Below are 16,727 nucleotides of genomic sequence, written 5' to 3'. Positions count from 1 at the left end.
TGGTTACGGTTTCCTGACCATGGACATTGGATGTCGTTGATAACGGGATCACATCATTAGGAGAATGATGTGATGGACAAGACCCAATCCTAAGCCTAGCACAAAGATCGTAGTTCGTATGCTAAAGCTTTTCTAGTGTCAAGTATCATTTCCTTAGACCATGAGATTGTGCAACTCCCGGATACCGTAGGAATGCTTTGGGTGTACCAAACGTCACAACGTAACTGGGTGGCTATAAAGGTTCATTACAGGTATCTCCGAAATTATCTGTTGGGTTGGCACGAATCGAGACTGGGATTTGTCACTCCGGTTGACGGAGAGGTATCTCTGGGCCCACTCAGTAGGACATCATCATAATGTGCACAATGTGACCAAGGGGTTGATCACGGGATGATGTGTTACGGAATGAGTAAAGAGACTTGCCGGTAACGAGATTGAACAAGGTATCGGGATACCGACGATCGAATCTCGGGCAAGTACAATACCGCTAGACAAAGGGAATTGAATACGGGATTGATTGAATCCTCGACATCGTGGTTCATCCGATGAGATCATCGTGGAACATGTGGGAGCCAACATGGGTATCCAGATCCCGCTGTTGGTTATTGACCGGAGAACATCTCGGTCATGTCTGCATGGTTCCCGAACCCGTAGGGTCTACACACTTAAGGTTCGGTGACGCTAGAGTTGTTATGGGAAATAGTATGTGGTTACCGAAGGTTGTTCGGAGTCCCGGATGTGATCCCGGACGTCACGAGGAGTTCTGGAATGGTCCGGCGGTGAAGATCGATATATTGGACGAAGGGTATTGGAGTCGGGAAGTGTTCCGGGGGTACCAAGCTATGGCCAGCATGACCGAAAGGTGTTTCGGGAGCCCCGGCAAGTGTTGGAGGGCCTCATGGGCCTAAGGGGAAGGGCCAAACCAGCCCACTAAGGGGTGGTGCGCCCCTCCCATCCCCTCTCACGTAACCAGGAGAGGTGGGGGCGCCTCCCCTAGGGCAGCCCCCCTTCCCGGCTTGGGGGGCAAGTTTCCTAGGGGGTGGGGGCGCCCAAACCCATCTAGGGTTTCCCCTGTGGCCGCCGCCCCTCCCCTAGGGAACCCTAGGGTGCCTCCTCCACCCCCCTTACCCCCATATATATTGAGGGAGAGAGAGGGCAGCCGCACCCTTGCCACTGGCGCAGCCCTCCCCCTCTCCCAAGTCCTCCTCCTCTCCCGCGGTGCTTGGCGAAGCCCTGCAGGATTGCCACGCTCCTCCATCACCACCACACCGTCGTGCTGCTGCTGGATGGAGTCTTCCCCAACCTCTCCCTCTCTCCTTGCTGGATCAAGGCATGGGAGACGTCACCAGGCTGTACGTGTGTTGAACGCGAAGGTGCCGTCCGTTCGGCACTAGGATCTCCGGTGATTTGGATCACGACGAGTACGACTCCTTCAACCCCGTTCTCTTGAACGCTTCCGCTTAGCGATCTACAAGGGTATGTAGATGCACTCTCCTTCCCCTCGTTGCTAGTTTCTCCAGATAGATCTTGGTGAGACGTAGGAAAATTTTGAATTTCCGCTATGTTCCCCAACAGTGGTATCAGAGCCAGGTTTATTGCGTAGATTATTTGCACGAGTAGAACACAAAGTAGCTGTGGGCGTTGATTTTGTTCAATATGCTTACCGTTACTAGTCCAATCTTGATTCGGCGGTATTGTGGGATGAAGCGGCCCGGACCGACCTTACACGTACACTTACGTGAGACAGGTTCCACCGACTGACATGCACTTGTTACATAAGGTGGCTAGCGGGTGCCAGTCTCTCCCACTTTAGTTGGATCGGATTCGATGAAAAGGGTCCTTATGAAGGGTAAATAGCAATTAACAAATCACGTTGTGGTTTTTGCGTAGGTAAGAAACGTTCTTGCTAGAAACCCATAGCAGCCACGTAAAACATGCAAACAACAACTAGAGGACGTCTAACTTGTTTTTGCAGGGTATGCTATGTGATGTGATATGGCCAAAAGAATGTGATGAATGATATGTGATGTATGAGATTGATCATGTTCTTGTAATAGGAATCACGACTTGCATGTCGATGAGTATGACAACCGGCAGGAGCCATAGGAGTTGTCTTTATTTATTGTATGACCTGCGTGTCATTTAACAACGCCATGTAATTACTTTACTTTATTGCTAACCGGTAGCCATAGTAGTAGAAGTAATAAGTTGGCAAGACAACTTCATGGAGACACGATGATGGAGATCATGGTGTCATGCCGGTGACGATGATGATCATGGAGCCCCGAAGATGGAGATCAAAAGGAGAAAAATGATATTGGCCATATCATGTCACTTTTTGATTGCATGTGATGTTTATCATGTTTATGCATCTTATTTGCTTAGAACGACGGTAGTAAATAAGATGATCCCTCATTAAAATTTCAACAAAGTGTTCCCCCTAACTGTGCACCATTGCGAAAGTTCGTCGTTTCGAAGCACCACGTGATGATCGGGTGTGATAGATTCTTACGTTCACATACAACGGGTGTAAGCCAGATTTACACACGCGAAACACTTAGGTTGACTTGACGAGCCTAGCATGTACAGACATGGCCTCGGAACACAAGAGACCGAAAGGTCGAGCATGAGTCGTATAGTAGATACGATCAACATGAAGATGTTCACCGATGATGACTAGTCCGTCTCACGTGATGATCGAACACGGCCTAGTTGACTCGGATCATGTAATCACTTAGATGACTAGAGGGATGTCTATCTGAGTGGGAGTTCATAAGATGAACTTAATTATCCTGAACATAGTCAAAAGATCTTTGCAAATTATGTCGTAAGCTCGGGCTTTAGTTCCACTGTTTAGATATGTTCCTAGAGAAAATATAGTTGAAAGTTGACAGTAGCGATTATGCGGATAGTAGAAAGCTTATGTCCTTAATGCACCGCTCAGTGTGCTGAACCCCAAACGTCGTCTGTGGATGTTGCGGACATCGGACATACACGTTTTGATAACTACGTGATAGTTCAGTTAAACGGTTTAGAGTTGAGGCACCAAAGACATTTTTTCGAAACGTCGCGAAACATATGAGATGTTTAGAGGGATGAAATTGGGATTTCAGGCTCGTGCCCATGTCAAGAGGTATAAGACCTCCGACGATTTTCTTAGCCTGCAAACTAAGGGAGAAAAGCTCAATCGTTGAGCTTGTGCTCAGATTGTCTGAGTACAACAATCACCTGAATCGAGTGGGAGTTGATCTTCCAGATGAGATAGTGATGTTTCTCCAAAGTCATTGCCACCAAGCTGCTAGAGCTTCGTGATGAACTATAACATATCAGGGATAGATATGATGATCCTTGAGGTATTCGCGATGTTTGACACCGCGAAAGTAGAAATCAAGAAGGAGCATCAATTGTTGATGGTTGGTGAAACCACTAGTTTCAAGAAGGGCAAGGGCAAGAAGGGATACTTCATGAAACGGCAAATCAGCTGCTGCTATAGTGAAGAAACCCAAGGTTGAACCCAAACCCGAGACTAAGTGCTTCTGTGATAAGGGGAACAGTCACTAAGAGCGGAATTACCCTAGATACTTGGTAGATGAGAAGGCTAGCAAGGTCGATAGAAGTATATTGGATATACATTATGTTAATGTGTACTTTACTAGTACTCCTAGTAGCACCAGGGTATTAGATACCGGTTCGGTTGCTAAGTGTTACTAACTCGAAATAAAAGCTACGGAATAAACGGAGACTAGCTAAAGGTGAGCTGACGATATGCATTGGAAGTGTTTCAAAGGTTGATGTGATCAAGCATCGCATGCTCCCTCTACCATCGAGATTGGTGTTAGACCTAAATAATTGTTATTTGGTGTTTGTGTTGAGCATAGACATGATTGGATTATGTCTATCGCAATACGGTTATTCATTTAAGGAGAACAATGGTTACTCTGTTTATTTGAATAATACCTTAAATGGTCTTGCACCTGAAACGAATGGTTTATTGAATCTCGATCGTAGTGATACACATTTTCATGCCAAAAGATATAAGATAGTAATGATAGTACCACTTACTTGTGGCACTGCCATGTAAGTCATATTGGTATAAAACGCATGAAGAAGCTCCATGTTGATAGATCTTTGGACTCACTCGTTTTTGAAAAGTTTGAGACATGCGAACCATGTCTATTGGTGTATATGCATGAAGAAACTCCATGCAAATGGACCGTTTGGACTCACTTGATTTTGAATCACTTGAGACATGCAAATCATACCACATGGGCAAGATGACTGAAAGCCTCGTTTTTCAGTGAAATGGAACAAGAAAGCAACTTGTTGGAAGTAATACATTTTGATGTGTGCAGTCCAATGAATGCTGAGGCACGCAGTGGATATCGTTATGTTCTTACTTCACAGATGATTTGAGTAGATACTGAGTATATTTACTTGATGAAATACAAGTCTGAATTATTGAATGGTTCAAGTAATTTCAGAGTGAAGTTAAAGATCATCGTGACAAGAGGATAAAATGTCTATGATATGATCATAGAGATGACTATCTGAGTTACGAGCTTTGGCACGCTATTAAGACATAGTGGAAATCGTTTCACAATTAATACCGCCTGGAACACCATAGTGTGATGGTGTGTCCGAACATCATAGTTGCACCCTATTAGATATGGTGCGTACCATGATGTCTCTTATCGAATTACCACTATCGTTCATGGGTTCGGCATTAGAGACAACCGCACTCACTTTAATAGGGCACCACGTAATTCCGTTGAGACGACCCTGTTTGAACTATGGTTTGGAGAAACCTAAGTTGTCGTTTCTTAAAAGTTTGGGGTTGCGACGCTTATGTGAAAAAGTTTCAGGTTGATAAGCTCGAACCCAAAGCGGATAAAATGCATCTTCATAGGATTGCCACGCTCCTCCATCACCACCACACCGTCGTGCTACTGCTGGATGGAGTCTTCCCCAACCTCTCCCTCTCTCCTTGCTGGATCAAGGCATGGGAGACGTCATCGGGCTGTACGTGTGTTGAACGCGGAGGTGCCGTCCGTTCGGCACTAGGATCTCCGGTGATTTGGATCACGACGAGTACGACTCCTTCAACCCCGTTCTCTTGAACGCTTCTGCTTAGCGATCTACAAGGGTATGTAGATGCACTCTCCTTCCCCTCGTTGCTAGTTTCTCCATAGATAGATCTTGGTGACACGTAGGAAAATTTTGAATTTCTGCTACGTTCCCCAACAATGCGGCCTTCATTTGGGGCTTGCGCACCCCGTCGCAGGTGAAATTCTTCTGCTGGTTGCTTGTCCACCGCCGGGTCAACACCTGGGATGTCCTCCTTCGGCAAACTATTTTTGATCGTGCAGGGGCTGGATGTCCGGTCTGCTCTGCCGAGCTGGAAACTACGTACCACCTGTTGTTTGGCTGCCCGTTCGCGAGCGCGTTCTGGCGTGCCGTGGGGGTCGCGATGACCGCGGCGAACACTTCGGTGGATCGGCTCCACGCCTTCGACGTGAGGGTGGCTGTCGGAGGGGCCTCTCCTGACGCCTTTGTCCTCCTTTGCTACTGGCACCTATGGAAGCATCGGAATGGCATGGTCTTTCAGGCTATGGTGCCGTCTCTGTACCGGGTGTTAAGCTGCTGTCATGAGGATGCTGCTCTCTGGCGGGAGCGGTTACGTCCAAGTGATCGCTCGCATGTTGATGCTTAGCTGAGTGCGTTGGTGCGGTGATCCAGTCTGGGTGTGGTTAGATCTCCTCCCCCCCCCCCCCCCCCCCCGAGTGTGCGTTGCTGTCTGTAAAAATGAGGGCCTCCCCCCTTCCTTTGGGTGATTTGGCAATAAAATACAGGTGGAGGGGTTGTTATCCCTCCCCGGTGACAGTTCAGAAAAAAACTATCAACCATCAATTTATAACATGAAACCAACCTTTCAAAAACGCATGAATAATCATTGATGTTTCTTGGTTTGTTAGTTCCCATCATATTTTGGGCTAAAATTTGGCCATAATCTGACCTAATAAAATATGGGTTATCAAAAAAATTGTAGCATTAAAAACTTATTCCATCTTCTGTTAAAAAGGCCCAATAGAAATAAAAAATAAAAATGCTAATTCCTATGTTTTTCCAGTATAAAAAGCTACTTCCTTCTTTTTCAGCGACTCAAAATCTGTGTGCTTCTTTTTTATTTTTTTAGGCTTCGTACATGTGTGCTTCTGCCCAGCCTGATATAGCCCACAACAATAAGGCCCAAACCCCAGATCGGGACAAGAAAATGAACCGGCTTTCTTCTTACTACAGTTTACCGCGCAGTGCTCAAATGGTGGTTTCCTCGCGGCTGTTATAGTGGTGCTCCGAGCTCACACACACACCTGGGACTGGGAGGGTGCCCCTCCGTTTGGGGGGGGGGGGGGGGGGGGGGGGGCAGGGCGGCAGCCCCACTCGCACCCCCTCAGGGCCGGGCCTGCATACCAAAGGGGCAAGTGAATGTCGTTTTCTCTTGATCATCGGGGTGAACTGTAATTTGTGAAAATCCAGAACATCCATAAAGATAACAAAAAAAAGAGTATGAGTTGACAACCTTTCAAGCATTTGGTCAATAAAGGGTAGTGGGTAGTGGTCGTTTCGGGTCTCCTTATACAATTTTCTTAAATCAGTGCACACTATATATCCAACTATTGTTCTAGTGGAAATTAGTTCATTGTTTTTATTAGGCACAACCGTAAATCCTCCCTTCTTAGGTACACAATCAACCGGACTTACCCACTTACTTTCAAACAAAGGGTATATTATTACCACATCTAATAAGCGAATTACCTATTTCCTCTCAACATCTGCTATTTTTGGATTTAATTTCCTATGGTATTCTCGTATAGGTAAAGTACCTCCTTCATGTATATCATATGCCTCCATATATATCGGCTACTTCCTTTAAGGTCGACAATGGAATACCTGAAGGCCTTATGTTGAAGTTTCAATGTTTTTCCTTCTCTTCTTCTGAAGTGTTAGAGCTTATAATGAGATGATATTTATTTGGTTGATCATAAAACTTATACCTTGATTCTGATGATAAAGGTTTTATCTCCTGACGTCCGAGTTCTTCATCACCTTTCCTTTCACGCACCTTGTAGAAAAGATAGGCTTAAGCGTATGCAACCTACAGGGACGCGTGCGTGTTTATATGGGCGCAAGGCCAGAAGATTTACAGGGTTGGTTAGGCTAGGATTGATCTCCAAGTAATCTAACTATATAACTACCATGGGATCATATCTCTAGCCTAACCTGGTTATTACAACAGATATACACGCACGCACACAATTACAATGTTTAACACTCACCCTCAATCACAACTTATCTAAGTTGAGATTGTGCCTAAAAATTTCTAACTGCCATAAGGAGAGGGGTTTAGTAAACCCATCCGCAACTTGATGGCCAGTAGGTATAAGCCTGATGTTCAGCAACTTGTCAGCCACCCGTTCTCGAACAAAGTGATAATCAATCTCTATATGCTTAGTCCTGGCATGGAAGATAGGGTTAGCAGACAAGTATGTAGCACCAAGATTATCACACCAAAGTGATGCTGCTCTCGGGTGAGAAATACCCAACTCTGTCAACAAGTTCTGTACCCAAATAACTTCAGCAGTGGCATTGGCTAGAGCTTTATATTCAGCCTTTGTACTTGATCTAGATACAGTTGGTTGTTTACGTGCACTCCAAGAAATCAAGTTACTCCCAAGAAACACTACAAAACCTCCAGTTGATCTTCTATCATCAGGACAGCCTGCCCAATCAGCATCTGAGAAAGTACTTACAAGCATTGAGTCGGACTTGCCAAGTCTGAGTCCATGACTCTTTGTTCCTTGAAGATATCTGAGTATCCTCTTTACCGTTGTCCAATGTGTGCTAGTAGGAGCATGTAAGAACTGGCATACTTTATTAACTAAGTATGAAATATCTGGCCTAGTTAAAGTCAAATATTGCAATGCTCCTACTATACTCCTATACCTAGTGGAGTCCTCTGCTCCAAGCACTTCTCCATCATAAAGAGACATCTTCTCAGAAGTAGACAAAGGAGTAGACAACGGCTTACACCCTTTCATGCCCATTCTTTGAAGTATCTCTTGAACATATTTTTCTTGTGATAGCAAAATTCCACTCTTTACATTTTTTACCTCAATCCCAAGGAAGAAGTGAAGGCTGCCAAGATCCTTTAACGCAAACTCCTTGCTCAAATCCGCGAGAAGAGCTTCAACTGCTTTAGAGGACAAGATAGTGACAACAATGTCATCAACATAAATGAGCATGAAGATAGTTATCCCACGTCGGTGATAGAAGAACAACGAGGTATCTCCTTTAGAAGGAACAAATCCAACTGACTGCAACTTGGAAGAGAGCCGAGAATACCATGCTCTAGGTGCTTGCTTCAGCCCATACAAAGCCTTATCAAGCTTGCAAATATAATGAGGTGCTTTAGGATGCTCATAACCAAGAGGTTGCCTCATGAACACTTCCTCTTCCAGAACACCATGCAAAAACACGTTCTTTACATCTAGCTATCTGATGCACCAATTTCTAGATACTACAACTGAAAGAATTAATCTGATGGTAGCTGCCTTTACTACCGGACTAAACCTGTCCTCATAATCAACCCCATACCTCTGTTTGAAGCCTTTTGCAACTAGCCATGCCTTGTACCTATCAACAGTGCCATCAGATTTCCTTTTCACCTTAAAAACCCACTTGCAGTCAATTATGTTTTTGCCCTTGACTGGTGGGACCAAACGCCAGGTTCGGTTTTTCATTAAGGCGACATACTCTTCATCCATTGCTTCTTTCCACCAGGGTTCACCAAGAGCTTCACCAAAACTTTGCGGTTCACCTGTTGCACAAAAGAGCCCCAACGAACACAGCCATCTTTATATATTTTGGGTTTAGGAATACCGCTCCTTGATCTGGTGTGAGCAGGTGCAGGAGGAGGCGGCGCCGGTCGCTCAATGTGTTGTTGGAGGCGATTAGGTAAAACAGGCGACCCTGAATCTGCCACAGAAGATCCTCCAGACGACTCCTGTAGCAGATCCTGCTGGATCCGAGGCGAATCAGGCACAAAGAAGGCCTCCTCTACGGAACTGCCATTTGGCGTTCCTGGAAGGCGCCGCAGGTGCTGGTCGGGGGCGCGCGTGACCACGCCCGAGTCTGCGGCCCCGCACGGGTGACGTGGCTCGCTGTAGTCTACTCGTGGTGTTGGCCGCCTGGCCCCGTAGACGGAAGCAGCCGACTGAGGCGACGCGCTAGGGACCCGCCTGGTCCCGCCACAGGTGCGGCCCGCCTGGCCACCGAATCAAAGGTGGGCGGTGATCCCGCGGCGGATTCTCCTGCTGCGCCTGGCGCCTCTATCGCGGCGGATCCCGAGGCCGATTCGCCCTGATCTGCATCGGAGTCAGCGCCAAGATCATCTGTGCCTGTATACATAAAATCATGTGCATTTTCTCCGTTTTCTTCATTGATTTCCTGCATGCTTGCATCAGAGTTTTGGTCAAAGGTATTATAGTTAGACATTGACATGCGATCACCAGTATCTAGTACTCCCCCTTGATCAAAACAGGATGCTGGGAGAAGATGAGAAGGCAAGAGAACAAGCTCCTTGCGGAGTTGTGCGCCGGCATTAGGATGTAGTGTGGCGAAGGGAAACACGCGTTCATCAAAAAACCACGCCGCGAGAAATATAGACCCAACCAGTAGAAATATCGAGGCACTTGTACCCTTTGTGGAGGCTATTGTACCCTAGAAAAGCGCATTGTTTTGACCGAAATTCAAGCTTGTGCTTATTGTAGGGACGTAGATTTTGCCACACGGCACACCCAAAGATGCGAGGAAAAGTGTAGTCAGGTTTCTTGCCAAAGAGACGCTCAAGAGGTGAATGATTTTTTATGACACGGCTAGGCACACGGTTGATAAGGTAGACGGCGGTGAGAAACGCCTCATCCCAAAATTTCAAAGGCATAAAGGCATGAGCAAGTAGAGATAGACCAACTTCTACGATATGCCTATGTTTTCGCTCGGCAGAGCCGTTTTGCTGGTGAGCGTGGGGCATGAAACGTAATGAGTGATCCCAATGCGCTCAAAAAAGGAATTGAGCTTTGGGAATTCAACCCCCCCCCCCCCAGTCTGTCTGCATAGCAAGGATTTTACGATCAAAGAGGCGTTCAACGTGTTGTTGAAAGATACGAAACTTTTCAAATACATCAGACTTATTTTTGAGCGAATAAATCCAACTAAACTTGCTAAAATCATCAATAAAGCTCACATAATATTTTTGTCTGCCTACAGAGACGGGTCCAGGACCCCACACATCCGAAAAAATAAGCTCTAAAGGAGCTTGAGATTCACTAAAAGATTTAGGATAAGGAAGTTGATGGCTCTTAGCCATCTGACAAGCATCACAGACCAATAAGTGCTCCTTTTTATTCGATACGGGAAGACAAAAATCGCGAAGAATTCCCTGAACCACCGGTAGAGCAGGATGTCCTAGGCACGTATGCCACCGTGAAGTGGATGGTTTGACCACGCTAAGAACTTGACCATGAGAAGGGGCTTCTTGGCGGCCGGAGACAGGGAACAAGCCATCCCTACTCTCGTTTTGCAGAATTATCCTCCGAATGGCCGGATCCTTAACAAAAAAGGTTTCAGGGTAAACTTCAAGAAAGGCATGATTATCTTTGATAAGTTGATAGGCAGAAAGTAAACTCTTATCAGCTTGTGGAGAGTGAAGGATATTTTTTAAGTTTAGGGAGCCATGAGGAGTAGATAGAACTGAATGACCAACATGAGCAATGTCCATACCTTGACCACTTGCCGTGTGGATTTGCTCGGAGCCGGTGTAGCGGTCATGGATGGCAGGTTTTTCAAGTTACCCCTCACATGGTTGGTTGTGCCAGTGTCAAAATACCAGTTGGTATCAACTCCATAGGAGTGAGCAGCGTTGGCCGAGCGGTTGCCACCACCGCTAATGCTTCCGCCACCACCACCCCCAGCAGGATTGCGTACGTTGTTGTTGAAGTTGCGGTCAAAACGCCTCCTGTAGCGCCATGCCCCGTGCCCTTCAAACTTGCAGATTTGGCACTTCTCGCGATCACCGCGATCACCGCGGTCACCACCTTGGCGAGGAGCGCCGCCGGAGTTGTTGTCGGAGAAGCGGCCCCCGTGTTATTGTTGTTGTAGCCACGGGAGCCACCGTTGTTGCTGTTGTTGCCGTTCCCCGGACGGTTGTTGTTGCCGCGGCCTCCACCCCTTGTAGCAAGATTGGCGGAGTAGGAGGAGGTCTGTGCGGCGATCCGTGATTCTGCCGCGAGCAGCAGCGAGAACAGCTCGCTCAGGCCGTTCGGCTGATCGGTGATGGTGCGTGTGGAGGCGGCGGAGACGAATCCGATGTACTCTGGCCTGTGCATGAGGCCCTGGATGATGTGGGAGACAATATCATCATCGTTCAGGGGCCTCCCAACGGCGGCAAGTTCATCAGCTATCCCCTTCATCTTGGTGAAGTAGGCAGCTGTGGAGAGATCACCCTTCCTTGTGTGACTGATCTGCTCCCGAAGCTGGATGATGCGAGTGCGGGACTGCGAGGAGAAACTCTCGAGTGGCGCGGCCGTCGAGCAGTTGCTGACCTGCAGAAGGACTTCTCGAGAAAGAGTTGCAATAAAAAACGAAAGCACCTGCTGGTCCTGGGTAACCCACACGGCATGCTGCGGGTTGGGGCTGACGGTGACCATCTTCTTGCCGGCGACCTCCGCCTCCGCTTTGATCTCAGCGGCGGGCTCCTTGACAGAGCCGTCCAGGAAGCCCATCATGCCGGCCGCCCTGATGTGCGGCAGCACTTGAGCCCTCCAGACGAGAAAATTCTCCCGGTTCAACTTCTCGGTGATGGTGTGGCCAAGGGAGGCGAGAGCGGGCGTGGCCATGCCGGAGGAGGATGAAGACATAGCGAAGCTAGATGCGATGGAAGAGACTAGCTCTGTATACCATGTAGAAAAGCTAGGCTTAAGCGTATGCAACCTGCAGGGACGCGTGCGTGTTTATATGGGCGCAAGGCCAGAAGATTTACAGGGTTGGTTAGGCTAGGATTGATCTCCAAGTAATCTAACTATCTAACTACCATGGGATCATATCTCTAGCCTAACCTGGTTGTTACAACAGATATACACGCACGCACACAATTACAATGTTTAACACACCTCATAAGTCTCATATATACACAATAGTCGAAGATCGATCACGGGGTGTCCTGGCACACAGCCCACTCAGCATCCGACTATGTGACGATGTCAAGGGACGATGAACCGCGAATAGCGAATCCATGCATGTAGGTGCCACAGATGTAGCATATTAGATGCTTGACGACAACACTCCGGTGTGTATCCTTGGGTGCATGCATGTGCATACATACTTGACGGACAACATAGGTACTGTAGAGCTCCAGGGATGTTGCGGAAAATTGTAGGATTATGCTAGTCAATTAAATCAGCATAGAAGACTTTGGGCTTGGTCTCGGTGGGCGTGGATGCCGGTTTACAATAGGACATGGCGGCATAGTCGAACAACTCCTCGGCATAATGTTCACGCGACAAAAAGAAGCATGTATTGGTGTGCTGAACATGGACGCCAAGAAAGAAGTGTAGTGGCATAAGATCCTTCTGCTTGAACTCGGAGACTAGGTGATGAATAATCCGGCGAAGAAACATCATTGAAGGCAGCGTCAGAATGATGCCGACAACATAAAGTACCAAAAATGTAGCGTCGCTTCCTTTGTGCAAGACAAAGAATGAGGTGTCCGAGTGTGTACAAGCCAGGATAACGGGATGAAGAAAGTCCCCAAAGCGTGAGTACTAACTCGTGGTGCTTCATGGCGTCCATAAAGGGACTTGCACTTGCACAACAAGCAAACATGATCTGGATGCGTGGCATCAATGAAACCTGTGAGCTGCTGTCAGTACACGTGCTCGGAAAGGACACCATTGAGGAAGGCGTTGGTGATGTCGAGCTGATAGACAAGCCGATCTCGGTAAGCAGCACTATGAAGCACCGTTCAAATATTTGCCGGTTTGAAAACCGGACAAAAGTGTTGGTTTTTGATCGCTTGATCAATTCACCCTAGGCGTATGTGCAAGCTAGCCTCAATCCAAGCAACCAAGCAGGCAGCTGGATTGATGAACAGTAGCAACACACGTCCAAGTTTACGCCAGGGCTAGCTTTAGCTGATCGAGTCGATCGTCTCGACGGAACCCACTTGCGAACGTATAAACTGATCGATGGATTTTGGCCAAAGGCTCGTATCGAGCCTTGTATTATTTCTCTTTTTTATTGCTTTTCTCTTTTTCGTTGTGGTGAAAGATTACAAGGGGTACGCACGTATATATACTAGAGCCAGCTACCCTATAGCTAAACCTACTCGGTTCTGGAGTGCAGTAGTACATGGATACGGACACATATACATATATGATATGTACACTATTTCATGCTTATTCCTAACATTCACCCCCCTAAGTATGACTTGCTCGTCTCGACCTGGGTCCCAAACGTGATTGCTGCTACTCGTAGGCGTTATCATCGGTATTACCTTCGCCATTCCTTGCAGCATTCCAGGGATTGTCTTACTTGTCGTCGGCTCGTCCATAGCTTGATGCCAATGCTCCTTCTTGATCGTGTCTTCAATCTTTACCTGTTCTTCGGTGCTTAGTAGACTGTCTTTCGGATTCTCGAGGGGACATCTTTTGAACCCGAGTGTGACCAAATTTCGGTTTAACTTTGAGTTCCAAGCTCTTGGCGCTTGCTTTAGCCCGTAAAGTGCCTTCCTGAGCTTGTAAACTTTCTCTTCTTCACATTTCTTCTCGTAGCCGAGGGGTTGTTTCACGTACACTTCTTTTTTGAGGTTGCCGTTGAGGAAAGCAGGTTTCACATCCATACGATGAACCTTCCAATCCTCTTGTGCTGCCAAAGCTAGGAGCACTCTCACCGTCTCGATTCGAGCAACCGGTGCAAACACCTCCTCATAGTCAACTCCTTGACGTTGTACGTAGCCCTTTGCAACGAGTCTTGCCTTGTACTTCACAATGGCACCCTTCGTGTCCTTCTTCAACTGGTAAACCCACTTCAAACCTATGGCCTTTTGGTTCGGAGGTCGGGTTACCAAAGTACACGTGCCATTGCTCTTGATCGCCTTCATCTCCTCATCCATGGCGTGCATCCAACTTGAACTTTTGCTCGCCTCTACAAAGTTCGCCGGCTCCTCAACTCCGAGTAAACACAAACCGGAGTACTCGAGCATAACTGGCTTTGCGTACTTGTAGACTTTCTTGAGGGTCTTGTAGCGACGAGGCCCGGAAGAATCCGTTGTGGCTTGTGAAGGAGGCGAAACAAATTGTGTCGGCGTCGATGCACATGAGGAAGATGGTTGAGTCTCGGGCGTGGTAAATGCCGGGTCGTTGGCATCCGCATCGTCGGCGTAGTCGTCGTGATCGTGACCATCATCTCGATTGTCATCATCACTATGCACTTTGTTGTCGATGTCGTTGCCGAGAACTCTACCTGTGTCTTGCGCATCGTTGTCGCTATCACCTTGCGACTCATGCGCGTCGTCGTTGGTGTCGGAACCATGATGATCACTACCATTGTAGTCACCTTAGTTGTGCGTCTTGCCAACCACCTGGACGTCCTCCCCTGCATCATCATCAGTCGGAAATTCAACTGTGAATATGTTACTGTTTGGAGCAACGTCGGCTGCTGCGCTCCAATTCCACGCTTGGTTTTCTTCAAGCACAACGTCGCCTGAAATCCGTAGACGCTTGGTTCATGGGTCGTAGAAGCGGTATGCCTTGGTGCCGGAACTCCTCTCGTATCCGATGAACACCATCTTGCTGCTACGATAGGCAAGCTTTGAGAGATGCGGCTCCACCGTCTTCACATGCGCCACGCACCAGAACGTCTAGACACATTCGGCTTCCGTCCGTAAATTGCTTCATACGGAGTCTTGCCGATCACTGCCTTCGTTGGAACCCGGTTGAGAAGATAGACCGCCGTCGAGATAGCTTCTCCCCAAAAAGTCCCCGGAAGGTTCTTGCTCTTGAGTAAACTTCTCGCCATATCAACAACGATTCGATTGTGCCTTTCAACAACCCCGTTCTGTTGTGGCATATAACGTGCCGTGAGGAGCCTCTTTATGCCAATCTCCTCGCAGTAGTCGTTGAACTCGTTCGACGTAAACTCTCCGCCGCAATCTGTCCTTAGAGTGCGAACCTTCAGCTTGTGTTCCATCTCCGTTGCAGCCTTCAGCTTCTTGAACGCTTCAAACACCTCATCTTTAGAACGTAGGAGAACGACCCACATGTATCTCGAGTAGTCATCTACCTCTAGGAAGAAATACTTGTTTCCTCCGTGAGTTGCTGGAGTGATAGGGCCACATAGATCACCATGGAGCAGCTCGAGTGCATCACTTGCATGATAGGTAGACTGGGCAGGGAACGGCTTGCGGTGCTGTTTTTCAACCAAGCACCCATCACATACTCAATCAACATGGTGAATAAATGGCATCCCAGATACCATCTCCATCTTCGACATCTTCTTCAAGGCGTAGAAGTTGACGTGTCCAAATCTAGCATTGCCATAACCACGAATCATCATCACTCTTGGCGAGCTCGCACTCCGGTTGGGATTGATCAAGGTTGAGGATATAGAGCTTGTTCCGTGTGCGATTTACACGGGCTAGCACGTTTGAGAGGTTGTCGAAGATCGTCATCACTCCGTTCTCAATATCCACCTTGCATCCATTCTCGTCAGGTTTCCCGACAGAGATGATGTTGTTGCGAAGCCTTGGGATGTAGTATACTCCGGTGAGTATGCGATGTTCTCCTGTGAGACCCTCGAAGAGGACAGAACCTTGCCCGCAAATTTCCACATTTGAACCATCACCAAACTTGACCGAGCCTTGAACATCATATTCCAGGTCGAGGAACTTCTCCTTGCACCCCGTCATGTGGTTACTGGCACCCGTGTCGAGGTACCACGACACGTTCTGGCTCCCGAATAACTTTGGTGTTACCTTTTTCTCATGAAGTAGCACCTTCCGGTGTGGTTTCACTACCGCTGTTTGGACGAGATCACAAACTTTCACCATCAGAAGACCTGGACGTTCGTCTTCCTGCTTCGCCAAATTTTCCTTGATCTCCCACTTGTAAGGCTCCATGAGATCACAAACTTCGGCCATCAGAAGACCTGGCGTTCGACTTCCTGCTTCGCCAAATTTGCTTTGATCTCCCGCTTGTTAGGCTCCGGACAATCCTTCGCAAAGTGACCCATCTCGTTGCAGTTATAGCACTTGACCTCAGACATATCCAAGTTCCGTGGCTTCCGCTCTTTAGACCGGTCCGCCTTACCACGACCTTGTGCCTTGTCTTTTCCTTTGCTTTCTTCGGTTTGTCCGCCGCGCTTCGCGTTGCTTGAGCCTTCGCCAAAGTTGCGCCTTCCTTTGCTACTTGGGGACTCCCAATCTGCGCGTGAGTACATGAGTTGGTCATCACCTCCTCCTTTGCCTTTCCGACATCCACGAGCATTCTCTTCCCACGTCCGCAAGCATCCGATCGCCTCCGTTATGGTCATGTCGTCGATGTCGTAAAGCTGCTCGAGCGTGCCGATGATGTACGTGAATTTATCAGTCACCGAACTGAAAAACTTCTCCACAATCT

The 16,727-nt window shown here is 47.7% G+C and overlaps 1 protein-coding gene across 1 annotated transcript; it reads right to left on the bottom strand.

Moving 5' to 3' along the window:
* Positions 1-13,417: 13,417 nt before the first annotated feature.
* Positions 13,418-16,249, bottom strand: LOC123068095 (uncharacterized). Its single transcript, XM_044490586.1, has 3 exons — positions 15,743-16,249; positions 15,011-15,519; positions 13,418-14,651 (listed from the first exon to the last, which is right to left on the bottom strand). Exons 1-3 carry the CDS (start codon positions 16,247-16,249, stop codon positions 13,418-13,420), a joined length of 2,250 nt encoding a protein of 749 aa, XP_044346521.1.
* Positions 16,250-16,727: the final 478 nt, after the last annotated feature.

Source organism: Triticum aestivum, chromosome 3B, assembly GCF_018294505.1.
Source record: "Triticum aestivum cultivar Chinese Spring chromosome 3B, IWGSC CS RefSeq v2.1, whole genome shotgun sequence".
Lineage (NCBI taxonomy): Eukaryota > Viridiplantae > Streptophyta > Magnoliopsida > Poales > Poaceae > Triticum > Triticum aestivum.
This window is presented reverse-complemented; position numbering and strand designations above follow the sequence as displayed.